Below are 27568 nucleotides of genomic sequence, written 5' to 3'. Positions count from 1 at the left end.
TTCATCTCAACAGTAAGCTTCTTGCTGTACCTCAAAGTGCCCAGAAATGTTCATAACATTTGTTTTAGTTGCATGAACTTGATTTTTATTTTCCAGTGTCATGTCTGGTTCTGTTATTTCACTGAAGAGCACTAATTTGCTGCACTCTACTCACAATAACCTGTAGAGAATAACTACTTGACATTCTGTCTACCTTGACCTGAAGGCGAGGGCATAAAATAGATGCTGCCTGCTGATCAGCAGGAAAGTCATGAGAGGAAACAACTACAATGCGTTTGTGATGTTAGCCCCCACACAGTACGCTAATGCACCGTGAGCCATTTTTGTAATTTTGCACGACTGAGTTCTACAGACCACAACTGAGACTTTTAAAATGCACAGATGGCCCTCGAATTGAATCTGTGCTTGTAACCGTGCATTCGCTTATGTTCGGTTATACCAAAAAAGGCAGTCCTCAGCTTGAAGAGTCAAGTATAAAAATGCTACCTCAATACATTAAGATACTGGTATAGTGACAACACTGCCTTTCAGGTGGACAGTTGAGATTTCCATTTCAGGTTTAGCAGCTTGTGGGTGCTTCAAAAAACGCAACACATTTTTGCCCTGAGTAAAAGATGCACAAAGCACAACTACACAGTAAGCAAAACAAAAAAGAAGGGGAAAAAAATGCTGAAAGTTATTTTCTCAAGTTAATAAAGCATTAATTTGTATTTTTAAGGCCACAGCACATTCCTCCTGGAGCTGCTTTGGTGTCTGTGGAGTAAATAGGAGATAAAGGCCTATGTCTGCTTGCTAAAGAAATCTCTAACAGCTTAGCTATTTTTGGTCTCTACAACTCCCTGTTACAGGAATGATCCTTGAGGGTGATGGTCCTGGACACCACTATCAAAAGTAGTAGAGTGAGACTGGAGGTGGTAGTTCTTGCTTAGCAGGCCATGAGCCACTTTTAAGCAGCTTATGTACAATTAGTGGTACACACACCATTGTTGGGGAACCCTGCTCTAAAGCAAAGGCAGTGTAAGCACTCAGCTTGCTCTGAATTTGGACTAGTAGGGTTCCCATCATAGATCAATATAAAAGGTATTTTCTTCAGAGCTAGGAAATAGAATTAGATAGGCAATTTTCTGTTCATGTTCAGAAAAAAAACAGCTTTGTTACTCAGCCCACCTCCATTTCTCACTAAAACCCTCCCTCTCAACTTACTTTCTCAGTTCATGTGATTCATTGCCTCTTTAACGAAGACAGAAATACATGACAGTTCCTTGCTCTGCAGCAAGGACTACTTGCTGATATTTAGGAATAAATCCTTGCTTGACACTGTATTAATGTTCCACTCAACCCCTTTTTGACTGCAGAGGATTGTCAAGTGTAAAAAAACCCACGTTGCCAACCCCTCCTTGCGCATCGAGTTCATCTCCTCTGCGCTCAGCTCAAAAACTGAGCACTGGCACAGGTTGCCCAGGCAAATTGACTCTCCATCCTTGGAGATATTCAAAAGTCCTCTGGACATGGTCCTGGGTAACCAGCTCTAGGAGGCCCTGCTTGAGTAAAGCGGTTTGGACCATATGACCTCCAGAGGTCCCTTCCAACCTCAACCATCTTGTGATTCTGTAAATAAACTGTCCCACTGCAATCAAATGAGCCCTCAATGTATGCTTTACTCAAGACCTCTCTTTCTCCTAGTCCACCAAGTTACTTACCTGAAGCCATTCCCCAGGTCCTTGAAATTCAGGGCTTTCACAGAGAAGTTCAGGAGGGGGCGGGACAGCTTGGTAGCCAACATATTTTCACTTAACACACTCTACCAACAGCAAGAACGTTCTCTCTTAACGCTGCAATACAAGATTGCACCTTTGTTTTAGTTGCTCAGTTATTCTGCAAGTCATGCTGACTCCATGCATTTCAACAAGAAAATACAGTCCAAAGGAACTCCTCTTTCCCCCTTGCAGTCCCTCATACTGAGATAAACAGCTCAACCTTCAACCACCTCAAGACAGTTTTAAATAAGGAAAAAGATAAGTAAACTGACAAGCAGAGAGGCATTTAAAGAAAATGTCAATTTCTCCTTCTTTAATGCATCCTTAACTATATTCTCCGAAACAGCTAAAAATTAAGGTACTTGCATGGAATATATTATTTCAAGTGAGCTATATTTTTAACTAAAATATAATTTCAAGTCACAGGTGATGTTATGTTACATGTTCCCACGGCAATCCTTGGGCTTTACAACTAGTTGAGCCATGCAATTAAAAATATATTTCTTTGCAATTAAGTCGCTGGTGATGCTGGACTATGGGCAGAGAACAACCATTAAACTCACTATGGGGTGAAAATGGCTCAAGAAGAGTTAAGTACAGAAAGTTAATTTCAATCATAGTAATCTCAGATAAAACTGATCCAGCGTACAAAAAACATCTCAGCAGAAAAATAATATCTAACTGTTACGGCTTATTTGCATCTCAGCCAAAGGCCGGGCCGCTGCTGCGGCAGCTTCGGGGCCTGCTGGAAAACAGGCCTCGGATGAAAATCAGTAAAATTACCGCAAAAAGAGCGCTCGGAAGGGAGAGGTCTAGGCTCAGGCGGGCTAGCTGGCGCCGGTAACGCTCAGAAATTCAGGGGTTTCGATCAAATTCGCGAGCTCGGTTGCTGCCCACGGAATTATTCGCGAGCGATTTTGCAAGGCGGGGTCGAGCCTTTCCGCGGGCGGGCGGGCGGGCCGGCCCTGCCCTGCCCCACGCAGGGGCGCGGCTCCGCGGCCGGGAACGGGCTCACGGCGCCGGCCAAGGCCGCCCGGGTGCGTGGCGGCCCCGCGCTCGTGGGAGCGGACGGGGCACGGAGAGCGCCGTGGGGCGGGCCGCGGGTGGCACGCCGCGCTGGGGGGCATGCCAGCCGTGTGTCCCACCCCACCCCGCCGCGGCCTGCCTCGCCCATCGCCCCCTCCCGCCGGCGGGCGAGGTCAGCGGGCGGCCCGGCAGCCGAGGGGCCGGCGGGGCCTGCCTGCCGCTGCGACCCGACCCGGCCCACCCGCCCCGCTCCCGCGGAGGATCCAAGGCGGCGGCGGCGAGCCGCCTGCGCGTTACCTGGAGCCGGCGGGCCCTGCTAGGCGCTGCTGCCGTTTGAATGGGGCTGGGCCGGTGGCCCGGCTGCCGGGGCGCGGCGGGGGGCGGGCCGGGGGAAGGGCCGGGGCGGGCGCGGGCGGCGGCGGCGATAGGCTGAGGCCATGCGGGGCGCCGGGCTGCTAGCACTGGCCGCCGCGGCGCTACTGGCGGGCGGCGGGCGGCGCCTGGCCCTCCTTCTCCTCCTCCTCCTGCCGCGGCGGGCCCGCCGCGCCCTGCCCGTGAGTACCGCGGCGAGGGGCCGGGGGGCTTCGGCCCCCTCGGGGGCTCGCCAGGGGGCGGTCTCCGGAGGCTCCCCCGCCGCCCAAAATGGCGCCGCGCCTGTGGCAGCTGGGCCGGTGGAGGCTCGGGGCAGGCACGGCGAGGGGAGGCGAAATGGCGGGCTGCGAGCAGCCCGGGGCAGCCCGGGCTGAGCCCTGCGGCGCGGTGGGTGCCTGCGTTTGGTTCCAGTATTCTAAACTTGGAAGTGAGCGTAAGGGAGGAAAAAAAAAAAAGGCCCTGTGAATGGAACAGAATTCGATAACCAGTGTTTTTTATATGTTTTTAAAAAACAACATAAAATATTTGGGGTTCTTTCACTGGATTGGAGCTAACATACCTCTTATGCTCCAGACAGCCTTTCTGCAGGCACCGGTAACAACCTGCAAGTAAACATGGTTTTGCTCCAGGACCTCCAGCTCCGTCCTACCCCTCTGAGGTGGCCAGATACCAGCTTTGGCCTGTCTCCAGCCTCCCCCTTTGCTCCTCTTCCATCTGCTCTACTCCTCGACATTCCCCATTCCTGTCCCGCCTGAGAAAAGACCTTCCCTTTATTGAATATTTTCACTTGCTTTTCCAGGGATTGAAAATCTCAACTTTCTGACTCTGGAAAAAGGGAATAAGCAGAGGTTACTGTGCTCTAATCTTCAAATTAATCTGTTTGATAACAAGCAGGGCATAGAAGGAAATGGGATCCAGAAAACAAGCTACATGGTAGAAGATGAAGTCTGAGCAAGCATGATGGGTTCCCACATTGTCCAAAGAGGCTAAAAAAGTAGCATCACTTTCATTAGTCTTTTGCAATAAATGTGTATAATTTTGATAGATCATCTACATGAGAAAAATAAATTCTGCTGTTTAATAAAGCAATCATATCCCAGTAGGAAAAGCTAGTGAGGTGTGTGCACCTGAGCTGGCTGCAGGTTAAAGTCAGGCTGCCTCGCTGGAACTGCTTGAACTGTTTGGAACATGTATTATAGTGCTGTGAATCCCACAGCAAGGATATAGACAGCATTACCCTGCCCAGATGCCACAGCAGCACCCTCCGGTACCAGAAGTTATTCCACACTCCCAGCCAGTCTCGGGCGCCCTGGCAGCGCTGTAGGCAAGTGCCATCTCCTGTGCAGTATTTCCTGAGAGCACTGCGTGACCGTTAGTGAGTGAGGCACCTGAACTTCCTCAAACCGTTGGTTAAGGTGACTGTGCTGCCTGCTAGAGAGGTGATAGCTAGTCCTCTCTGCCTGTCTCAGCACTGTGTCAAATGGTAAGCTGCAGACTGACGTTATCAAACTCTGGAAACCTAGCCTATTACACCTTATCTTGGGACTTTCAAAAGATAAGGATGATAGGGTTTTTCCATGTTTGGAGGTTTTTTGGGGATAGTATCTTTCTGGCTGAGAATGGGGTTGCTCCCTGCTCTCATCCCTTGGAGCTCTTTGTCAACCAGGTGTAGCACAAAGACGGGCAGCTACAAATGTGAGGTCTAGTACGTTCCTTGGGTTTTTGCACAATTCTTAGTGCTTCTGGGGTCTCAGTCTGTTATGAACTGTGCTACTGTAGTTATGTGTTTTATTACCAGCAAATAGGGTAATAGCAAATAATTAACAAATAATCACAGGAACCTTCTCATACTGCAAGTTGTTCCTCACTTTTCTCCCCATTATAGGCAGCCGAGAGAATTTTAAACCTCCTCCTTTCTGTCTACATTTTGGTGGTTGTTTTGGTTTGTTTATTTTTATGTTTTTGGTTTTTTAATCAGAGAAAGCAGACCAGCTGCTGAGAGCTAACACTGGATACACATGGGAACACAGCCCAGCCATTTGCTTTTACTTTCTGTAGCTGAGCTCTGTCCTTTTGAGTCCAGCTGATGAAGTTGCTTACAGTGGTTGAGGACTGGGCATCTTCTCTGTTTGCCTGTCCTGGGTTCTGGAAGTGATTGCAACTCCTTATCTCCTGCACAGTTCCTGCTCTTTTGGGAAGTCCTCTGTCTTCAGGATTCAGAGGCAAAGTGTCTAGGGAGGTGGGCAGAGGGAAAAAGTCAAGTCATTTCTTTTCCATGGGCTAGCTCCCTGAATTATTGTGGGAGGTAACCTTTTCAGATTCTGTGGTCTGGCTCATACTTGATCCTTATCTCTCTTGAAGTTGTCACTGTAAATTAAATTAAGGCTGAGCACTGTATATTTAATTATCATTTATCTTTTGTACTTCAGCCGTAGCTACCTTCAGAGCTTTGGTAGAGCTAGCCTGTAGCTGGGTCCTCTTTGTCTGAGTATAGGAATCAGTGTTAATGTGGGTGTTTGTATGATAAATGTAGGATAGACTTTTGATCAGTTCTCATTTCAACTTCAGATCATGACTCCCCTTTGAAAACAATAGCTTCCAAATGCGTTACAGGACAGGGTGTAGCTTATTTGCTTATTGCTTTCTGCTTAGGCTCACTTTGAGTTTGTGCCGTAATGCTCTGATCGCTATCACCCTGCAATTATTCCTTATTGCCTCTTTGCTACCATGCATGTCAGTAAAACAAGAGATCAGAGAACACTGGTGATTGCCCCATTTCTGTCTGAAAAAGTGGCTGAACAAGCTGGCGCAATACATTTGTATGTAGTATAAAATACAAATGTTCATATTCCAGCTGTTTTTAATACTGTAACAGGGAATATTAGTTGCGGCTATCTCCACAGAAATGGAAGTGACCTCACTTCCTTATTGCCTTCTCTAGATCTTTATTACTATATCACATTATTGCCCCACAGATACGGTTTCAGTTTGGAGCAGTGTGCAACACTGCGGCTGGGTGCCTGCTGGTTGGGTTCGGTGTTAGGAGTCCATTGCCTCACAGCTGTGGCGAGGAGAGCAGGGGAGAGATGGCTTTCCAGCAAAAAAAGAGGGCAAATGAGGAGTGTTTTGCTACAGGCGTCTTTTCAGGACTTGGGATTCTGTTTTCAGATCTATCACAAGCCTGTTGTGTCATATGAGATGGAGTATCAAATCTTCTCTCTCAATTTATCTGTCAGTCAAAAGATAATTATAATGTAGGAGAGAACTGTAGGATTTGATAAGTTGTTCCTGTTAAGACTGCAGTGTTTCAGAAGGAAACACTAACCTGTAGTCACATTCCTGCGTGCTAAAATACAGCATGGAAAGTACTGCATAGAGTGGGAGTAGGTGGGGAACAGACAATAGAGAGTCACTCTGCAGTTAAAAGAACTCCTGTACAGTTCAAGCAGGTGACATACTATCATTTGGATGTTTTCTATGCTGCTCTTTCCTATAATGCCTATGAGCTGGTAGATCACTAACCGTTTGAAATGTTTCTGTTCTGCTTTGGCCACTGATACTTGAAAGAAAGAGTTACTGTAATAGCTCGGGCATCAAGGCAACACAAATAGTTACAGACCAGCAACTGAATAAATTTAGGGTTTCACAGTAGTTGGGAGTTGGCTGTGTTTCTACACAGGAGTCTTGTCATCTTTTTTACGCTGGTTGACCCAGCAGAAGCCCCACTGAAATTGCTGGGTTTAGGCTGCGGTCAGGTCAGTGTGCAGACGTGGCCGCTTTACTCGCAGCTGGAATTGTACCTACTAAACACTGGCTGGCCCTGGCTGCAAGCTGCTCCTGTGCTATGTTGCTGGGTGCTGGTGGTGCCTGCAGCATTGCAACATCTGATGACATTGTATTACTGTCTTTCCCCGCACAGGCTGAAGGGAAGGCAGTGCTAATAACAGGCTGCGACAAAGGTTTTGGACATGCCTTGGCAAAACAGCTTCACGCAAAGGGATTTACTGTTTTTGCTGGATGCTTGCTTGTGGTGAGTAGTAATATTGATCAAAATTCTTCCCTGAATGGAGAAAAATGCTGCTCAAGTGACAGCAACTTCATCTGCAGCCTCTGTTTATCCTAGTCCAAGACTTGAGAGAAGTGCAGTGGGCAGGGGTCGTTACATCTTCCATTGCTTCATCTGCCTGTTGCACCTTGTCATTCCTGAAGTTATGAGCTCTTTCAGGCAGGGATCGTCTGTCAACTGCCTGTCTGTACAGTAGCTTGCAAAGTGGAGCAGTGTTCACTGCCGGAAGCCTCTTGGCAATACTGCAACACAGTCAATAAGTCTAAGAGTACAAGATTGCTGTGGCACTATGGCTTTCCATCTTCCCTAGCATCTCTGTTGCTGTCTTCCATTTTGTCACTTTCCTTTGGGGACACCCTCCTCAAACTCATCTCCAAGCTGCCTCTCCTGCCTCTTTGTTCAGGGTCTGTTTCCAAAGTGTCTTCTAACTGAGCTTCTACAGTTCTATTCCATTTGTGGATAGCTGAATAAACAAATTTATGATACCTTTCTGATACCTGTAGGTCTCACCCTCTGTCACCCGTGTTTGGTAGATAGTATTGCTTGTTGTAAAAGATCAGTTTAGGCACACTGAATCAGAAGGGGTTGCAGACCCGTCATCCCTGTCCCTGCTCTTGCAGGTAGCCATGTTGTGCAATCCTTTTTATACACTGGGCCTCGGCTCCAGTTCCATCTCCGCTGGGGTTTTACCCTTACTATGCTTTTTTGCTGTTTTCATAGTTAAAACTTACATAATTTCCAACCTGAATTGTTCAAAATCAGTTCATACCCATTTGTTTCTCCGTTTGAAGATGACCGTTTCAGCACAGGTGCTCAGGGAGAAATGACCACAGATTTTTGACTAGCATGGAGGGTAGGAACAAACAAAAAGGTGGCCGTCATTGCCTGTGTGATCTCAGCGGAGGTTACGTTCTTCCACCACACCAGAAGGGAAAGTTATTATCAGCTGACATATTGTGTAACTTGAGAGCAAGAGAGTCCTTTTGGAAAATTGCCACTATTTGGAAATTTCCATGTGGAGGCTCTGTAAATCCTTCAGTAATCATGTCATACGCTGCTTTGAGATGCCTGTCTCTGTGGTGATAGCAAGTCAGGCACTCACTTTGCAGAGCAGCAGGTGTAGGGAACAGAAAGGAGAGGGGAGATGGGGTGGTCTGAGAGGGCTTTTCAGAAGGCAGCACACTAGTATGGAGCAGAGAGGACCAGGCTCCACTGAAGCTATATAAAGAAAATAAATGCTCCTGAAGTAAGCCCTGCTTGCTTTTTTTATTGATGGGGAAAAAAACCCCATATTACTTCTTGATCAGAGATTGTTACCTGTCCCAGAACGGCCAGGCAGCTCTAAGCATCCCCTCTGATCTGGCCTGGCAACTTCTTCCTCAGAGCCAAAATTTTTTTGGTTCCATACTTTTATTCTGTGTGGAAGTGGAAAATGCATCAGCAGTCACAGTTGATCTACAGGTGACTTTCAGGAGATTAACAGAGCACTTGACCCTGAAGGGGCAGAGAGTGGGAGAATGTGATTTTTGTTGTTCTGCGTGTTCATAGATTTTCAGGAGACCTGGACTCAGAGCCCCAAGATTTCACTTGTGGGTTCCCTCCCCCCCCCCGGATTGTTAGTGTTCTATCTGCTGTTAGGTGCATCTGAGGGACAGAATCGGGTGGTTAAACAGTCATCTGGATAGCTATCGCAAAAATATTACACCTGAATGCTTTATGTGGTTCTTGGGACAGCCAACATGCTCATGGAACAGCCTTGTGGTTTAGGTAGTTGAGGAAGAAAACAGCCTAGGAATTTAAAATTTGATGAGCAGGAGCTTACTGAAAACCTAATGGGAGAATGCACGTGGGATGAAAATGGTTATACATCTAGAGCTGACTGCTGTGAGAAAAGGAAGCATATTGTGACTGCAGAAAAAGATGATGGATCCAAAAGAAGCAGGAAATATCAGTGAAGGCAGGAAGCTTTTAGGTCAGCTCACTTGTGAAGAAGTAGTTATGAGCGTATGAGAGATTATTGCTGGTAAGTGAAGGAGTACACATGCAGTGTGGCTAAGGATGCAGCTACCCTATGGTAACTGGCCGTGTGCATGTAACTGCTCATGACAAATGCAAGGAAACTTACCCTGTCATGAGAGAAGTGTGAGCTGGTCTAGGTTCACTGCAGGGTCAGAGCAGGTATGGGGGCAGTTGTTGTAGAGCAGATGCCAGGCTATTAGTTCACACATAGTTACTCCATCATCACTTACTTGCATGCTTTTATACTGAGAATTAAAGGATCCCTGATGTGCTGGCCAACACAGAAAGCTCTTACATTAAATACAATATGGTACACTGTCAGGTGCATCGGGAGCTTTTTAATGATCAGACAGTCAAAAATAAAGCTACAGGAATAAAAAGAATACTGCAAGCAGGCTGGGACAGAACTAGAGAGGATCAAGTGCAAAAGGGGTTTCATTTAGCAAGAACAAGTAAGTGCACAGAGAAAGTTTCTGTTAATATATCAGGATTAAATGGAAAAACACACAGAAATCAATTACAAAATAACCTGAAAAGTAGAAAGTACAGAAAAAGTTGAAATAATTATTGTCTTATTTTCTTTGATCTTACTGAGAAAAGGGATAAATTGTTTTCAGATGCCTACTGCCAGAAGTTTTCATGAGGACTGCTGGTGATAAAGGGAAAGAACAGGGAATGTTTACATAAATGGATATGTTCAAGTTCACCAGGCCTGAAGAAATGTACTGAAGAGCATTTAAAGGATGAGCCATTGTGATTTCTGCCCCACAGGTGATATTTTCAGGAGCACCTGGAGGCCAGGGGATTTCCAGAAGGCTGGAAGGGGGCAGATATTGTACTTTCCATCCCAGAGGAGACAGACCTCTGAAACTGCCAACCAGGCAGCTCAACTTTGGTGTGTGAGATGAAGTTGCAACACACTGATCTGTCAGTTTTACAAATGTCTAGATGATAGTGTGATACATGCTATCTGTATAAGTTTACTGGGAACAGGCTGTGCCATGTCAGTCTAATCTCATTCTGGCTAGGCAGCCGAGTGGTTAAAGGGGAAGGAATAAATATATCCTGAATAAGGGTTTTGACACAGTCCCTCATGATAGTCTCATGAGCAAACTTATTCTCTAAGCCTGTGACTGCTGTTTAGTCCCAGTGAAATTTTCTTGGAAGTGCCCCCTAGAATAGAGTTCACTTGGGAGAAAAAATGTGCATGGTGCTAAGCAGGGAGGATTGCAGGCCCTTTGGGGAATAGGGTTCAAAATTATCTTCATAGATCGGATGGAGTCTGAAATCAATTAGATGGAATCCAGTAATGGTAAATACAAAGTGTTCTGCCTAGGAAACACAGGAAGGGAGCAGGTGGCTAGGCAGCAGCAGGGGGAAGTGGTGCAGATGGAGCGAGCCAGCCAGATCCACAGGTGTCCAGCATTGTGTTTGTGGCTTCCTGATTCCCACTGACATCTTGCTGCAGGTGCCCAAGCGCTTGCTGGGACTTAATCCTGAATCTCTCAGGCTTCCTCGAGAAAAGGCCATGGCTCGGTCTGTTACAGAAGGGCTCTCTAGTAACAAGCCGCTGTGTGATCTGCCTGTCCCTCAGCACCAGCTGCACTGGGATTCTCTGAAACAGAATAGGGGGGAGGAGCAAGCAAGGGGAACAGGAGGCAGCTGAAATCTGGAGCAAGGCTTCTCTGCTGGGTGGAAAGGGCTTGTGTGGCTGTCAGGCTCCCTGCCCAAGAACAGCTCCTGCTAGGCAGAGGGTGGGGTGGGCAGCCAGAGCCTTGCAGGTCTGTGAGGGCAGGATAACCGGGGGAAATGAGATAGCTGGGAGGAAACAGCAGAGTCGCACTGAAGGTCTCTCTGGAGAGTACTTGGGCAGCAGGCTGGGCTGGAGCAGGGCGGCTTTTAACTCTGATGGAACTGGGAAGGGGAAGCTGGGACATTCTCTGAGAGGGCAAAAATCACAAAAAAAAAAAAGTGACAGCAAAGGGAGCAGGAGAGAGGTTTTGCAGGAGCAGTTGGGCCATTGCTGCCAGGACCCTGCTCAACTCACGCTGCTGCGTGGTTCCTGCTGGTCAGTCCAGAGGCCTCGAAGGCCATCCCAGGGAGGACAGCCTGGCTGCTGCCATGGGAACTGCTTCAGGTATTTTCCTAGCCAGAAAATCTACAATTTAAAAACAAGGAGGAAGTACCATGTGGGTATCGGAACAGGGAATGTGCTTACAGCCACTGAAGAACACAGAATGTAAGATGATGTTCACTTCTTTCCATAAGAATATATGGCTGCTTCATTTGTGAAGACGTTTTCTGGGCATAAGAGTTAAGCAATTTGTTTTACAGTTAAATAGTGGCTGAGGTGGTATCTGCAACTATGAAAAGTGGTTCCAATTGATATTGCCTGTTGAACTCAGTCTTCCAAAATCAATATGTTTTGTCAACAATGAATAAATTGTAGCTGGGAGTGTAACTTTGTAGATTGAGTTGCATCGGTGATAGGGGGAAATTCATTTCAATATGAATAATACATACTATTTATAGTGGATTTTTAAGTTGCTGGCCTATGGCTTTGTTTCTCGAAAAACAGTGCAAGTATTTCTTGTATAGTTTATAAGGATTATGAAAGATTAAAAAACATGCAGGGAGAGACATGGACCTGTTGGAGTGTGTCCAGAGGAGGGCCACAAGAACGATCAGAGGAATGGAACAGCTCTCCTATGAAGAAGGGCTGAGAAAGTTGGGGTTGTTCAGCCTGGAGGAGAGAAGGCTCTGGGGTGACGTTATTGTGACCTTTCAGTACTTGAAGGGGGCTTATAGGAAAGACGCGGACAAACATTTTAGCAGGGCCTGTTGCAATAGGACAAGGGGTAATGGTTTTAAACAAAAAGAAGGTAGATTTGGACTAGATATGAGGAAGAAATTTTTATAGTGATGGTGATGACACATTGGCACAGGTTTCCCAGAGAGGTGGTAGATACCTCATCCCTGGAAACATTCAAAGTCAGGTTGGTCGGGGCTCTGAGCAACCTGATCTAGTTGAAGATGTCCTTGCTCATTGCAGGGGGTGTGGACTAGATGACCTTTAAAAGTCCCTTCCAGCCTAAACTACTCTGTGATTCTATGAAAGGTGTTTCAGTGCTCTGCAATGACAACTGGTACTTGAGTACAGATATAGTTATGGGTTTGTTTTTATATAGATACAGTAAACCTCTCTCTTTACAAGCTGAATTAGCTCCACTTTATTCACTGTTAAGTAGCTGAAAGTTGCTTTGTATAACTCGGTGAGATGCAAGAGCATCTTCCAGAAATCTAGTGAGGCATCACACGACCCTCACCTGTTTCAAAGTGAATATATTTTGGTGACTATGTTAACAACTACTTGTAATGCCACTTTCAGAGATTCTTTTCATGGTGAGATAAGAGGGCTAGATGCAGCACATCACTGTGTTCAATGTGCATTAGAAAAGTATCAAGTCTTTATTTGCTGGTTTTGTGATACCTGGAAATAAGTCAGCTGTGAAATAATATGCAGCTATGGGGCCAGAAACTCATTCCTCCTATTGTCATAGCTCCAGTGTAACTATATATTGATTTTTAAGAGAGCGACCCTGTTTTGCTCAAGGCTGCGGTGGACATTTCAGCACACTTCCTTCATTACAAATCATCGTTCACTGGACTGAAGATGGAGGTGAGATGTTGTGTGTTCATTAAACAGCCTGAGATGCGTACAGAACAACTAAGTGGTTACATGTTTTTTACATCGGCCTGGCTGCAGAGACAGCTGAGCAGGTGACTGTGGGAGGGTTGCTCACCTTGTTTGCCCTTGTGCTGTGGGAGTTGATATGAAGTGCTAAAGGAAGAGTGGCAGCCAGGCATGGTGACTCACCAATTCATAACTTCTTCCTCACTAACGAGGCAGAGCCTGTGATTCAGGGAGTAGTTTGTTGAATTAAATTTTGAGCCTGCTGTGGAACTGCATGGTTAATCTGTGCTCTTTTCACTTGTACTTGTTATATACCACCTGAGCAAGGCTGTAAGGCTTAGGCAACAATCCTGTCTGGAAGTGACCAGGTAAAATTTGGAATTTGAACTGTGTTTAGGTTTGATTAAACAAAAAACCCCAACACAATAGTAACAGAATCTTTAATAATGGGGGGGGGGGGGGGGGGAAGAGGAGAGAAAGAAAAGTAGAGCCATCACATTCTTATTACCTGTAGTTGGAAAAAAAGGACTTGTTCTTGCTTCCTTAGCCAGAGTCTCCTCCTTTCATGGCTCATGTCTGTAATCTTGTCATTGTGTGGCAGATCTCCACTGTGCGTGTATTCCTGGGCATCCTGTTCTGCTGCGTAGTAAGAGCAAAATATTATTATATGTTGAGCTGCAAATGTTTCCTGCTGTATTCTGTAGCATCAGACTGTTTGCTGTTAGGCATGCCAAAGGTGCCCCTGCTATCTCATTTCCAAAGTGGTCTGACAATACTATTTCATTAGAAGCCAGGCAATATTTTGGAATGAGAAGGCCAACGGTATCCTGGGCTGCATTAAAAGGAGCATGGCCAGCAGGTCGAGAGACATTATCCTCCCCCTCTACTCAGGCCTAGTGAGGCCATATTTGGAGCACTGTGTCCAGTTCTGGGCCCACCAGTTTAAGAAGGATGTGGAACTGCTTGAGCAAGTCCAGCAGAGAGCCACCAAGATGATCAGGGGACTGGAGCATCTGCCTTATGAGGAAAGGCTGAGAGACCTGGGTTTGTTCAGCCTAGACAAGAGAAGTCTGAGGGGAGATCTTGTGAATACTTATAAATATCTAAAGGGTGGATGTCAAGAGGATGGGGCTGGACTCTTTTCAGTGGTGCCCAATGACAGGCCAAGGGGCAATGGGCACAAGCTGGAACATGGGAAGTTCCACATATACATGAGAAAAAACTTTCCTGTGCAGGTGTCAGAGCAGTGGCACAGGCTGCCCAGGGAGGCTGTGGAGTCCCTTCCCTGGAGACATTTAAAACCTAATTGGATGCATTCCTGTGCCCCCTGCTCTGGGTGTGCCTGCTCAAGCAGGGGGTTGGACAAGATGACCTCCAGAGGTTCCTTCCAACCCCCACCATTCTGTGATTGAGTTAGGTGTCTAATTAGCCTTTTGCTTTTAAGCCAGAAATTCTGACTCTGATTTATGTACAAGTGTTTGCTATGTTACCTGCAGAGCATGAAGACTGAAGCAGCAGAGTCACACACGTTTATCCCAGGCTGGCGCAGTACTTGACAGTGTTATGGATGTGAGACCCTTCCTGTCAGGAGCAAACACCAGGGACTTCGTGGCCCTTCAGAGTAGTGGGTCACTGGTGCAGAAGTAAGGGCTGTGCTGGAGGGAACAGGAAGATGGCTGTGGGTTGCACATTGGGTTGTGTGGCTCGTGTGCCTATTTGTGCACCAGGTTTATACCTCTGTGCGGAATTTCAATTTCCTGTCTATGTGAACATGCCTGGCCCCAAGCTGCATTGCTGTTCCTTGTCTGTCTTAGTGGGACATCTTTCTTTTCTGCTGAGCAGGATGAGAATGGAGATGGAGCCAGGGAGCTGAAGAACATGAAGTCAGATCGCATGAAAGTGATACAGATGGATGTGTGCAGTGACCAGGAGGTGGCTCAGGCTGTGGATTTTGTGAAGAGGACCCTGAAGGAGCCAGAGGAAGGTATGTGAGGATCTTTGTATTTTGAGCACAGCTGGCTCTTTGCTGAGCTCGCAGAATCCTTCCTACAGAGCACTGTCCAGGTTGTTCCCTCTCTGCACCACAAAAAAAGGGTTAACAAGCCTGGAGGCCTGTTGGCTGTGTGGTGGGCAGTCAGGCAGTGATTTGGGTCAGTGAGGACAATTGTCTTGCTGTTGATGTGCCGGCCACATAGAAAGAGACCAAGACTGGCTGAAAGATTAGGCTCTAACTCTATATCCTGTAAAAAGCGATGAGTGGCAGCAAGCCCACAAAAGCCTGTGTCTTTCTCCTTGGGTGTCTGTCAAGGTCATAGGATGGCCAGAGCCTGATCCCCTCCTGGTGCTCCTGCTGCAGCCTGGCTCATGCAGGCCTTTCTGTAGTGACCCTGCTAGTGAAGAGGTGATGGGCTCTGGCTGTTTAGTGCTGCCCCCCTGCTGTGCTGGTACAACCTGTTTGTGTAATTGAATGCTGAGCTGGAGTACAAAACTGACCTGCCCCCACACCTGGTTTATTCTTCAGCCAGGTCTATTCATGTTTTCAGTTTCCCATGCAACATCCCAAAGGTGTGATGTGAGGCAGGACGCAAGATGAGCTTGGCATAGACCACCTTAATCCATGCCACCTTAAGCACTAGCCCAACTCATGGGCCCTGAGAGCATGTGAAAGAAGATAGGAGTCCCTTCTGCATGCTGCTTTCCTTTTTGGAAGTGGTTTGGCAGTGGGATATGAGCTTACAGTTGGAGTCTGGTGTGACACCACCTAACCTCTTCCCATGTGGTGAGGTTGTGAGACTTCTTGTCCTGCATAGGTTTCTCTGTATCCTTTGTGCAAGAGCAAGCTGCGCAGCAGCTGTAGACCCAGGCTGGGGATGGACTGAGGTTTCACATCTGTGGCTCCAGGACTTAAGGGTTGTGTGGCTGGAGTGTGGTTTCTCTTCTTGAAGCTTCGATGAGACTGCCATGGGCCTGGTTTTGTTCACAGCAGGTATAAAGCTAGTAAATAACAATAGCTCTAATTTTCATGCAAATTATGTGAGCACACCCTTCGTCCTAAAACAAGCATATGAAATGTATCCGAGTTACGTACAAGCTCTGATCCCACACATGTTCTCTCTGCATCATTTTTCTTCCTACACAATCACCCAGCCCTTGTCACACATTTCACAGCTTCACAAGCTTTTCCTGAAGAGCCCAGCAACAGCAGTGGTGGCACAGAGCCATTACCCACTGAGTGAACGCTTGTAAGGGAGCAGCTCTGTGGCTTCTATAAATGCAGCAGTGTTTGCAAAACCGTGTGTGTAGCAGGGACAGAGAAGTCTTCCACCCTTGATCAGCAAGTTGGACCGGTTCCTCCTGCTCTTGAGAGCCTTATCCTGTAGTTGTCTGCTCCAGCACAGTGTGCAAAGCAGCAAAGGCTTCTGTTTAGGCCCATCAGTGTGACTGAGATTGCACTTGCCAATAAATAATGCTCAATAAATAAGTGCTGGAACGTAGAGACTATTGAGACTGACGTGCCTTGCACAGAGGTGCTTGTTGCACCACTGAGTGTGGCCCCAGAAGCGTTAGTGCAGAAGAGTTCTTGCGCTGTACATTTATACCTCTTCTCCCTGTGCTGTGTACATAAGGCTAAACTGATTTCAGTAGAAGTGCCCCTGTTTGTTTTCATTCTTATGCAGTTCCCACTGTATTGTTGACACTAAAGAAATAATAGTGATAAGGCTGTGCTCATTAAACACACTGCTGTCCAGCAAACAGACCTGTGACCCGGTACCTATCAGCACTTTGTTCTGTACGTCGCATGACTTCATCAGTGAGCAACAAAATTCCAAGAAAGAACAATTGTAAATAGTGTTTTCATGAATGTCCCTGAATCTAACCTCGTAACGCAAGAAGTGGGAAAGTGTTGTGGAGAAATTTAGAATCAGGAGGGCTCTGCAGAGATCAATTTGGGACTGACAGTTTAAGTCTTTTGTGGTCTTTGGGAAATCCCTGCCAAATTTGTTCTGCATAGCTTCTTGCTACTGGTGAAATTACACGATCAGACGACCTGTTTCCATGGTCCTCCTGCTAGCGATTAGAGCTTGCTTTGCAGCAGCGCAGGGGACCCCATTCAGGCTGAGATGTTGTGCTGGCTGCCACCTGAGTGTGAATTTCAGAGTTACCTTGACCCATTAAAGCTGGCAGTTTCAGTAAGTGCAGCAGCGACAGACAGATCTTGGGCAGAGCAGGAGTAGAACTACCCGACTGCAACATTTAGAAACATGAATTAATAAAAACAGAAGTAAGGATAGGTGAGCAAGATGTTTTCTTGGCTTTTGCTGCAGGCCATGACTTAGCTGTTATCGCAAACAGCCCCTGTGGCTGTTGTGGCCTGGTGGGGATTGGGAAAGGGTTTTTCTGGAGGGGGGTAAACCTGCAGGCCAGTGAACTGGAGCAATATTCACCACTGTCTGTCAGAGACAGGTGTGCAGGGCAAAAGAGGTGCTGGGATCAGCATGTGAGAGCTGGGAGGTACAGGAATGGTGGCAGCTATAATAGGTAAATCCATTCTGGGACAGACCAGGAGGGAATAGTTAATGCGCTCTGATCACTGGGTAGGACATGACCTTCTCTGGTCTGCTATACATGGCTGGTCAACAGTCCTCAGGGAAAATGAACATAGCTGGGAATGGGGCAGGATACTAGGTCTGTTGTGAGAATAGAGAGCCAGTCTAGCAAGGGCACGTTGGTGTTTTTAAATGCACCAGGAGGATAAATTCTATTGGTATTTATCGGGCAATGATGGAATATTGCAGTTTGCTTAGAGGGCCATGTTTGGTGCAATATATGGTTAGTATCTGACCATGAATAAATATAGGCTGGAAGTTATTAAAAGGCTTTCATACATGAGGGCAGGGAAGCTATGGAGCAGAGCCAGGGCAAAGAGCCCAAAAAATTTTGAGAGAGAGCTTGATAAGTTTTTCAGTGGGGTGCCATGACGTGGGTGCTTTTGATAGCAATGTCAGAGCTCCCTGGATGTGAAGACTCCATCTTAGCCTGTGTGTGTTCTTGGTGGTAAAAAGAAGGTCAGGCAGTAGAAAGGGGCCCTGTCTCCAGCTGGGTACTTACACAGTGAAAAATAACTACGATGTATGGCAGGACATCTAATGAGGAGCAACTCTATTATCTTGTTCCAGCTCTCTGTTTGTTCCTCCTGCAGCTTATGGCTGCGTAGTCCTGTGCTTCAACAAATTCACAAAGTATGGACTCTGTCCTACAAATGTTTGCCACTGGGGACTCCTGCAGTAATCGCTTTGGAAGGTCAAGTCCTCAGTGACCCACTAAGTCATGGACATGTACGGGGCTCAGTGCAGAAGCTCTTGGTAAGCACAGTCAATTTAATTTTGACAGGACTGCATGCACAAAAGACATGAATTTTTAAATTATAGTAGTTTTAAGGGTTGGTTATAAGTTTGCCATATTCTGCTGTATTGAAGGAAACCGAATACCTGAACTAAAATACAGCAACAGTTAATCAGGCATGAATCTGCAGACCAATACCATGCACTCTCCAAAACAGTGATTCAGAGTTGTGAAGGGGATTTAGAAATCCAAGATATTTGTTTTCCTTCTTTTTTTTTTTTTTAATTGAGGGAAAGTCCAGCCCCTTACAAATTGCAGAAGTCTTGATAAGTTCACTGAGTGAAGACAAACCTGGGACCAAAGGTAAGCATAAAAGAGAGTCAGACAGATCCAGCCATACAAAGCCCCAGGACAGCATTTGACCTTAGAAGAGACATTCAGGGAGGCAGTGCTTGTGTGACCCCATCACTCTCCCTGGCGCTCCAAACAAGCCCTACTGGCTTCACTTCTGATATACCAAGGGCATATTTCATTTCCTTGCTGGGTTTTTCTCTACAACTTTTTTCTATAAAAGTGCCCAGTTCTTTGTCAAGGGGTTGGGATACTTTAAACAACAAGGAAAGGTACTTCTCTGTGACATTCTTCCTCATTCCACTCTTTAACCATGTGTTTGTTGGCAGGTCTGTGGGGCCTGGTGAACAATGCTGGTGTCTCAACCTTTGGAGAGGTGGAATTTGCAAGTTTAGACAACTACAAGAAGGTGGCAGAGATCAACCTGTGGGGCACCGTGAGGGTGACAAAGGCTTTCCTGCCCCTCATTCGCAGAGCTAAAGGTACATGCCGGGCAGTGTGGCAAGACCCAGAGAGACCTTTGCAGCACAGCAAAGAGATGTAGCTAAAAATCATGACTCAGACTCTGCTTTGAGGAATGCCTGTGCAGTCCACGGAGGGGGTTTGAGGCATGCAGGCAGACTAGGCAGCAGGGTTCAAAGGGCTGTGTAAGCATTTGGTGGTATGGGCCGCTTTGGGGGCAGTCCAGGCACTTACGCAGTAGGTGCTATCTTAAACATGCCAGGATATCAGAGACCTTCATGCAGTGCTGGCAGATATGACACAGGACCCAAGGCCACCTTTAGAAAAAGTGACTGGAGGCCAGACCAAGTGCTTATTTTGGATAACTGAATCTTCCCCCTTCATGTTATTCAGTTCACAGATGATTGCAGAGTGGTAGTGGTGGAATAAATGAGAGTGAGTAACAGCCATTTTAGACATCTTATCAAAAATCTTTGTTTTATTAAAAAAAAAAAAAGATATGTATGAGCAGAACTCTGAAAAGCTTCTTTATTTAGCATGTGTGGGAGAATGCTGGCACAGCTGTGTGTTCTGTGAGCACAGAAAGGGGTTAGACTGAGAAGATTGCTCAGATACCACTTCCAGAAAGTAAGTACCCACTAAACGAGCCCCATCTCACTACAAAAGGTAGCTTACCCATCAGGTCAGCAGGTGGTTCTCACAGACCCTCCAAGCTGCTCTTAGGTCAGGAATGAGACAGCGGAGCCACTTGTTTCTCAGCTAAAATTTCAAGCTGCAGAAGGGCGTCATGCTCCACAGCTGTGAAAATCCTCTCTGTAAAAATAGCTGGTGAGATTTCAAGGGCCTGTTCGTAAATGCAACTGAATTCATAATTGCACACATCTTGGGGAAGGACAGAGCCACCCACAGAGGAGCAACCACTGCTGTCACTGCCACTGGGCAATGCATGATCTAACACAAGCTGCTGGAGCTCTGTAATTGGGCTGGCATGGCCTGCTGGTAGGAGTTAAGACAATTGCTCTTTGCTGCCCCATAGACAGCAGCACGTCAAGTCCCCTCTCCGTTTCTCCCAGGTGTGTAGCACTCAGGCACTCCTGGCCAGCAGCTGGGTGAGCAGGCTATGCTGCCCATGCTGCACATTCAGAGAAACCTCTACTGGTTCTCTGCCATCCACCTCAGGTCTTAGAAGCATGTAGCTGTGTTGGGCAGAGTGGCTGCAGATGAGCCGTTGTGCCTACAGAAAGAACCAGAATGCTTGCAAGGCGTCATGCAGTGTTGTGCGCTTTCCAGTAGATAAACCTGCTAGCTGAGAGCTTGAACCCTTCTCTAGCAAGATGCAGGAGTGGGGCACACTGATGTGAGAGCACACAGCTAGTAGCCTCAGATCTGGGTAAGACCAGAAAATGGCCTCGGAAATTAGGAGGGAAATGCCTTGTATGCTTTGTTTCCCCTTTTTAATACAGAGGCAGGCATGTTTACTATCCATGGAGGAGGTCAGAGCAGGGGCTAGCCTTGCTTGAGTCAGGAGAGAAAGGCTCCTTGACAGGGGATTCGAACATCTCTTCAAGATTCAGATTTTATGAATCAGCGTCATCCAAGAATGCACCTTTTTACTGGGATGTTCTCTCCGCTGCTTCTGCAGCCTGTTACCTCTCCCTGCTCTTTTCTCTCTAGGCCGTGTGGTTAATATCACAAGCATGTTGGGACGGATGGTGAGTCCATCTCGCTCCTGCTATTGCATTTCCAAGTTCGGCATGGCAGCCTTCTCTGACTGCCTCCGGCAGGAGATGTACCGCTGGGGTGTCAGAGTCATCCTCATTGAGCCCAGTAACTTCGTGGCAGCAACAGGCATCCTGACAACAGACAGCATCGACAAGCAGGCTGAGGCACTGTGGAGTGGAGCCAGTGACACTGTGCGGGAGGACTATGGGAGGGAGTATTTCACTCACCACGTGGCCCAGATGAAGTCCTTCATTAACAGTGGCCTGAAGGACATGTCTCTGGTCTTGAATGACATCACCGATGCACTCACTTCTATGCACCCGAATAACCGTTACAATCCCATGGAGACCTACTGGTGGGTGAGGCTGCAACTCATGACTCACCTGCCCACTGCCATTGCCGACTGGCTTTACATCCCTGGAGCCACCCTGTAAATGGCCGTCCTTCAGGCACCCTTCCAGTGCTCGTACGTACGCACAAGTTAGAGCTGTCTTAGTCAGGGCTGTCTGCACCCATTGCTGATGTATCTCCCCCATAGACGCACCTGCTTTCACTTTGGGTTATGGCTTCGAGTCTTGTGTTGTGGGATGTTGAGGACAGCATGGATTTTTTTTTCCCCGCCTAATTCTTTCTTGTTATACTCCCTGCTGTCCTGACTAAAGTTGAAAGGTGTTTTCCTTTTAACTGTGGAGGAGGTAGGGGAGGGTTAACATAATGGGTCAAATATGTGGCTAGTGTAATTAGGTCAGCAAACTTCCCCTGGTGATAAATTTGTCTCATTAATGGGCTCTTGCTTTTCCTTACAAGGACAGGCTGCTAATAGCAGAGCTAAGCTGTTGCTATGAGATGTCTTGAAGGGAGAAACTAAAACGGGAAACAAAAGCAGAGTTTTATATTTGATTGAAAATGGGTCAGTCACAGCCTTCCGTTGTTTTCATGATACTGCTAGGCAGCTCTGCTGTGCTGTGACTGTCTGCTCTTTCCAGGAAAACAGCAACACTGCCTCTAAACAGCCTCATTACCTAGCTCGGTGGGGAGGGGGAGGGTCAGAGCCCTGCAAAGAAGGGTTCTTCCCTCCCAGCACTGTGGCCAGGAGCTGCCAGAACCAGCGACTGCAGACAGGCTGCGCAGGGAAAAGCCCTTCTAATAATGAGTGAGATCTGAGCCATCCCTCAGTCAGTCCCTGTGGCTACTGGGACTCGCAGCCTCTCTCCACCCGTTACTGATGCGCTTTGCCAGGCAGGCTTGAATCTGATGTAGCAAACAAATTTGGCTCCTCTGACTGCTACCTTATGTACCAGTGCCTGAACTGCTCAGCTGTGGTACAGACACTGTCCAGCCATCCCCCCTGCTTTACCCACGTCCCTGGCCCGTGCTAGGCTCCCTCTTGCTGGTGTGGGGGCTGCTCTTGGCTTTCCCAAATCAGTTTTTTGGTTTCATCTCCTCAGCACTTGGACAGTGACAGGGACACTGTGCAGCCAGTGTGGCCTGACTATAAGCTCTGGAAGGGTGCTTTAAGTAACACGTTTCTTTTTTTTAATATTGCACAATGAAATTTCCATGTCACACGTGATTGTCACCTCAGAGAACTTCCCGATAACTGGTATGAGCTACTTTTGCACAGTATCCCCAAGGATCTCTCCCGTTGGCCATATACCATGATTTCAATATTTTTCCAAGGGCTGGAGCTGCCTGGCTTCATGCCCCATTCCCTCTGTCCAGAGGTGACCACTCCTAGAGCAGCCAGCGGGTGGGGACCCTTCCCTCTCACTCTAGGGACCAGCTTTCCCTTCTACTGCTAAACTTCATTCTGTTTTGTCCAATGGGAGATTAAGTGACTATGGAAAGAGTTTATTGCTTGCTCTTTCCTCATCTGTCTCTGTTAGCTCTGACTTGGAAACTCTGCCATAAACTTCTTATAAGCCACTGGCTGTAAATGCTTGGGGTCTGTATGGACCTGTGAATGCTGTGATGCCAGAGGAGGAAAGCTGGCTTCCCTTGGAGATGCTGTGGAGGTAGCTTGTATTACAAATAACAACTACTAGAAATGCTGGCCGTGCAGTTCTTTTCTATTCCAGATCATCAGCACATGGAGTTTGCCTGGAATCTGAGTCTCAGAAAGATCCCACTGAACTGCAGCTTAGGCAGTGTTGTAATCACTTCTGCTCCTTGCACTGCAAAATGTGAATAATGTTAAATAGCACTGAATTGCACAGAGAGAAAAATAAACTGTGAGATTTGTAAAGCACATGTCTGTGTCTCCAGTGCTCATTTCTACATTGTTTTTCCCACCTCCTTTGCATCTGAGATCAGGATTTAATTGGGCTCAGTAATAAAGGAGGTGGCAGTGGTTCAGCAGGTAGTGGGTCTGTGGAGGCTCAGCAAGAACTGCTTGGAGCAGAACAGGCAGCACAACCCATTTCATCAGCAGAAGGCAGCTAGAGAAGCCTCTCTGCAAACACACATTCCATCAGTGTATGTATTTTCTGTGGTTTTCCTCAAATGACAGTGTTGAGAGAGTGGTGCTATGCATTATCGATTGCATCAGTGCTCTGCATGTAACTAATCCAAATGCTACAGCCACCTGATAATAAGGATTAGCTCTTCTCACAGACAGATTGGAGACTTGCAAGCCAAGAAGTGTCTGAGGCCATGCAAGGACATTGTGGCTGAGTCAAGGTTAGGATTTCACAGCACGAGGGCTCCAGTCCCTTCCTCTGCCCCCTGAGAGGTGCTCAGGAGAGCTGTCAGTGCCTGATCTGGTTCCTGCCTGGGTGAGGAGCTCTGGGTGCATGTCTGGGGGTGAGAGGAGCAAAACGCTGGTGCGGGAGGAGCAAGTATCAGGTGTTTCTGTATGGTGCAGATGATCTTGTGAACTCTGAGCCAGTTGGGCAAAGCCAGCATGACCGAGCAAGTCCCTTCCCATCTTGAGGTTCCAGCAGCCATTCAGTGTCCGGTGAAAACTTGGTTCCGAAATCTCTCCCCTGAGGCAGCCAGGCCCTTGTTTCACGCTACAGAGTTGCATTAATGCAGACATTGAGGGCAGATTGTTGTCTTGCTGGTGAGGAACGAAGGGAAGAAATCTCAGATCCATTTGACAGTGACCTTCAAAGCTGGAGGACAGAGGAGACAGAAGGAAGTTCAGTGAAATCCCCTGGAAGTCCACACTCATTGCTGTTACAGTATCCTGTGAGGAGTTAGGCTGCCTAAGGTGCCTGTGGCTTTTTTTTTCCAAGGGCAGCTGCTGAGGCCATGGCAGTATCCTACCTTTTTCTGCATGTTTCTCACAATGCTTTGGAAGACAGTGATTGCACAGCTCTTTGGTGCACCCTTTAGCCTTTGTAAAGTGTTTCTGTTTTCCCCTTCAGATCAGCACGGTTCTCTGCGATGACACTGGGAACCAAGAGATTAACCTCTCCATGTCATGTCTGCTCTGGTTCATCTTAACACAGCAAGGGGCCACCTGGGGTCTCCCACGCAAGCAGTGTATGTCGCAGACCTCACAGCACGCACGTGTGGTGCCTGGTTTAGCCCCAACATGAGACCTCCACTAGCAGCAAAGGGAGACTTTAGAAGGCAAAAAGTTTATCGTGTGTGAAGTGAATAAAGATTGTCTATAAAAGCCAAGAGAAACCAGAAGTGTGTTCTAAGTGGCAAGAGCTGCAGAGGAAGTCGTTCATTTCCGGCAGAGGTGAGAAGCAGCAAGTTGCTATGGAGATCCCTCATTGATAGTCCTGTATGCGTTCAGCTGTACGATGAGCTACAGAGAGGGTGGGAATGTATGCTTCCTCCTCTGGGCTCCAAAAGTCTTTACCACTGTCACAAGCAGCTGACGTCCTAGGTTTGCTGTTCTGATGTGGCTGAAGATCTCAAACAGTTGCAGAGCTGGCCAGGAGGCATGCTGTACCACAGGCGAGCTGTGTAGTGTTACTGGGAACTATGCTCAACAGTCTGCTGGACTGAGGGGCAAGACCCAGCCTTTGGAGGAATGTTTATAGGCAGTGGGTTGTGATTTCTCTTAGATAATGTTGACCATCAGGATATTTCCATGTGCCACTTTCCTCCCACGTGGTCGCCCCATAGGTGCTGTCTGGTTATTGAGCACTGGAAAAAAAACATGCAAGGGATGCCAGAGTGTTAGCAAAGCGGCTGCTCTCCTCTGCTGAGCAGGCCCAGCTAATGGATATTCCTTTTTCTGGCCAGATGATGCATGTGACTGACTCACACCATGTCAGCACTGTCTGCTTTGTAAGCTGTTCCTTCACCACCTGGGATGGAGTTGACAGGTGTTAGGAGAAAACTTAGGATTTGAAAAGCACTTCTTGCATGTCTGGTTTTGAACCTCCAGCTGAGGAACTGCCCACTGCCAGAAATGTTATTGGGCAAAGGCAGCCAGTGATAGCTCTCACACACAGCAACAGCCCTGAAAACAGGGCGGGAGATTACTCAGGGCAGCTCTCCTCTGCCCTACACAAGGCTTTACCTCTGCTTTCCCTGCTCTCTGGAAAAAATTAAGATAAACATGTCAAATGAAGATTGGGAAGCTCTGCTAAAGATCTCCATAACAGCCACAACAGGTTAGAAAGGCCGCTGAGGTCCTGCCTTGCACAGATGGGTGCTGGCCCAGCTGCTCTGCTGGCACCCAGGGCAGTGCATGGGTGCAGGACACCTTTGCAGGCTTTCTGCTTCTGTAGGGAGCTCTGCTCATCAGCACCCAGCTCTGCAACAGTGCCACCCAGTGCACCCTGAAATAGGAGCCTTGCTTAGCATTTTAGAAACTTTTAAGACCTAGGAAACGGAGGATGGGTTTCTCTTTCTAGCTTGGAGACACACACACACACACCCCCCCCGAACATGGTGGTGCTGTGTAAATACAACGGCAGCACCTGTCCTTCTGGCTGGGGTTTTGAAACATGAGTTTTCAGCTTCTTGTGCAACCACAATGCTGAGAAATGTCTTAGAAACAAACCAAAACCCATACCAGCAGGTTTCTCAGCCAGCAGACTGGGGATTGGAGAGATGCTACGAATAGCAGGAGAATTTGTAATGGAGCCAGCTCCACCTCCAGGGCCTGGTCTGGAGCCAGATACAGTTAATTCATTCTCAGCAGTGCTGGAAGGGCCACAGGGATGCTACCGATAGAGCCATATTGTCCTCTCCCCTGGCACTCGCTCAGAGAGGGAGCAGACCAGTGTCTTCACCTCAAAACAGTGATGAGAAATAATATTTTTGCCCTGACAGAATCTTATCAGGAGGCACAAAGCGGCTGTACACACAGGTCTCCTGCAGCATGCAGTGCCTTCTCTGCAGTGCTTCCGTAGTGAAGCAGATCTTCGGAGTGCTCAGCAGCGAGAGGCGTGCACTGACCTGACAAACTGTGCTGTGGGCGCGTGTCCTGCTCCAGGCACGTGGGCAGCAGGGCTGGCCGGCGGCATCGGCTCCCGGTGCAGAAGGGAGCTCCAGGCACGGCACTTGGCTGAGCCAGCGTTCAGGTGCGGTTATCACACACATGCTACAGTAAGCATGCAGTAATTCACTTCCCTCAGGGTGGTTTAATTTGATTCCCTGAGGGTGGTTTGCCTCACAGCACTTTTTGCTAACAGAGCAGTAACAGAGTGGGTCTCTGGTCACCCCATTGCCTGTGCATTTGCAGTATTGCTTTCCTCTGTCTTTAACAGAGAAGCTGTTTGTGTTTTGGTCCCACAGATATGGTCAGGGAGGCATTTTTTCTGGTCTCTTTTCTGATAAACCACATAATTATCAGATAAGGATTATATCTTAAGGAGCCCTTGCCACCAGGCAGCTTCCAGCCCTGAAGAGTCAACATGGAGAGTCTGATGTTTTCTGGCTTTTTGGAAAATATCTGTATTTTTAAGGGTAAGGGTTTCTAAGACTCGATGGTACTGCAATGCCGTTGCCAGCTTTGCAGCTTCGTAGCCCTTGCATCACGAAATTGGCCCAAATACCATGACTTTTATGGGTTTGCTTTGAAGAGCACACAGTAACAGCTGATCTGCCTACCCATTCCTCACTCTTGCCTTCCCCTGTGCCTGCCTGTTCCTAGCCAGCATGGTACAAGGATGTCCACCCCCAAGCATGTTGTATCAGGTGTTTGGGCCCCTTGTATGAAAGCTCTTTCTCATGCAGGACCTGGCAGATGATGTTGTGAAGAGCAGTGAAGTTTCCCGGTCCTTGCCAGCTCCAGCACACAGCCAGAGCGGGTCTGGTTACCTGAAAGTCTGGCAGATCACCCTTCACTCTTTTTGTCAAGACATTAATAAAAGTAGAAACAGGTACAATGAAAGAAAGAATTTCTGCTTTGATTGTAAAGATGGCATTCGGTGGTCAGGTAAGAGCTGGTCTGTTTTAACGGTAAAATGGAAAGGCTTCTGCCTAGGACTGAGATCCAGCAGTTCTGGTCCTGGCCCTGCCGCCAGCTCACTAAGTGTTCTGAACGAACCACTCTGTGCCAAGGTCCCTTCCCATCCCAGCCACCTTTACCAACACCCTGCCCATGCTGGAAAGCGGAAAACCAAAAAGTGTACATTGCAATGCAGTGCAGTGCTGTTTGACTCATGTTGCTGTTATAACTGATGCCAGAACAGGCGTCGTCCCCCTTTCCATAGGCTGAATTATTTTCTGTGGCAGAATAAAATATGTGGCATCTCCAGCCTTCTGTGTGAAAGCTGCTACAAGTGGTTTATAAAGTCCTCTGAACTTCCATAGCTTCTGGGAAGAAGGTGCCAGGGCTGAGGG

General features: G+C 47.5%; 3 protein-coding genes across 8 annotated transcripts in view; 2 read left to right on the top strand and 1 right to left on the bottom strand.

Annotated features, from left to right (window-relative positions):
- Nucleotides 1–3173, bottom strand: part of BDH1 (3-hydroxybutyrate dehydrogenase 1) — a 17494-nt gene extending 14321 nt beyond the window's left edge. The window contains exons 1-2 of one of the 3 annotated variants that reach the window (XM_064457629.1): nucleotides 3081–3173; nucleotides 1701–1832 (exon numbers count right to left, since the gene is read on the bottom strand). In XM_064457629.1, the coding sequence (XP_064313699.1) occupies nucleotides 1701–1783 (83 nt within the window). In that variant the 5' untranslated portion in view covers nucleotides 1784–1832; nucleotides 3081–3173. Of the gene's footprint in view, nucleotides 1–1700; nucleotides 1833–2540; nucleotides 2809–3080 lie in introns of those variants that run through there. The other 2 variants (XM_064457627.1, XM_064457628.1) reach the window with 2 other exon arrangements.
- LOC104048818 (D-beta-hydroxybutyrate dehydrogenase, mitochondrial) lies at nucleotides 3172–23062 on the top strand. 2 transcript variants are annotated; one of them, XM_064457631.1, is made up of 5 exons: nucleotides 3174–3337; nucleotides 7075–7185; nucleotides 14777–14918; nucleotides 18958–19110; nucleotides 20765–23062. In XM_064457631.1, the coding sequence occupies exons 1-5, from the start codon at nucleotides 3221–3223 to the stop codon at nucleotides 21244–21246; spliced, it is 1005 nt and encodes a 334-aa protein (XP_064313701.1). In that variant the 5' UTR covers nucleotides 3174–3220; the 3' UTR covers nucleotides 21247–23062. The 2 variants fall into 2 exon arrangements, with proteins under 2 accessions (XP_064313702.1, XP_064313701.1); XM_064457632.1 differs by lacking the exon at nucleotides 7075–7185 and having other exon boundaries at nucleotides 3172–3337.
- APOD (apolipoprotein D) overlaps nucleotides 14797–27568 on the top strand; it is a 26616-nt gene continuing 13844 nt past the window's right edge. For all 3 annotated transcript variants that reach the window (XM_064457635.1, XM_064457634.1, XM_064457633.1), the window contains exon 1: nucleotides 14797–14918. The gene's annotated coding sequence lies outside the window, so the exon portion shown is untranslated. The remainder of the gene's footprint in view (nucleotides 14919–27568) is intronic.

The sequence above is a fragment of the Phalacrocorax carbo genome, chromosome 7 (genome assembly GCF_963921805.1).
Source record: "Phalacrocorax carbo chromosome 7, bPhaCar2.1, whole genome shotgun sequence".
Taxonomy (NCBI): Eukaryota; Metazoa; Chordata; class Aves; order Suliformes; family Phalacrocoracidae; genus Phalacrocorax; species Phalacrocorax carbo.
The sequence above is the reverse complement of the archived record's forward strand: the minus strand, read 5'-3'. Positions and strand labels throughout refer to the sequence as shown.

Coding starts and splice junctions, on each gene's coding strand:
- LOC104048818 (XM_064457631.1), top strand. CDS start 3,221: ATGCGGGGCGCCGGGCTGCTAGCACTGGCCGCCGCGGCGCTACTGGCG. Junction 3,338..7,074: donor GGGCCCGCCGCGCCCTGCCC/GTGAGTACCGCG, acceptor TTCCCCGCACAG/GCTGAAGGGAAGGCAGTGCT. Junction 7,186..14,776: donor TTGCTGGATGCTTGCTTGTG/GTGAGTAGTAAT, acceptor TCTGCTGAGCAG/GATGAGAATGGAGATGGAGC.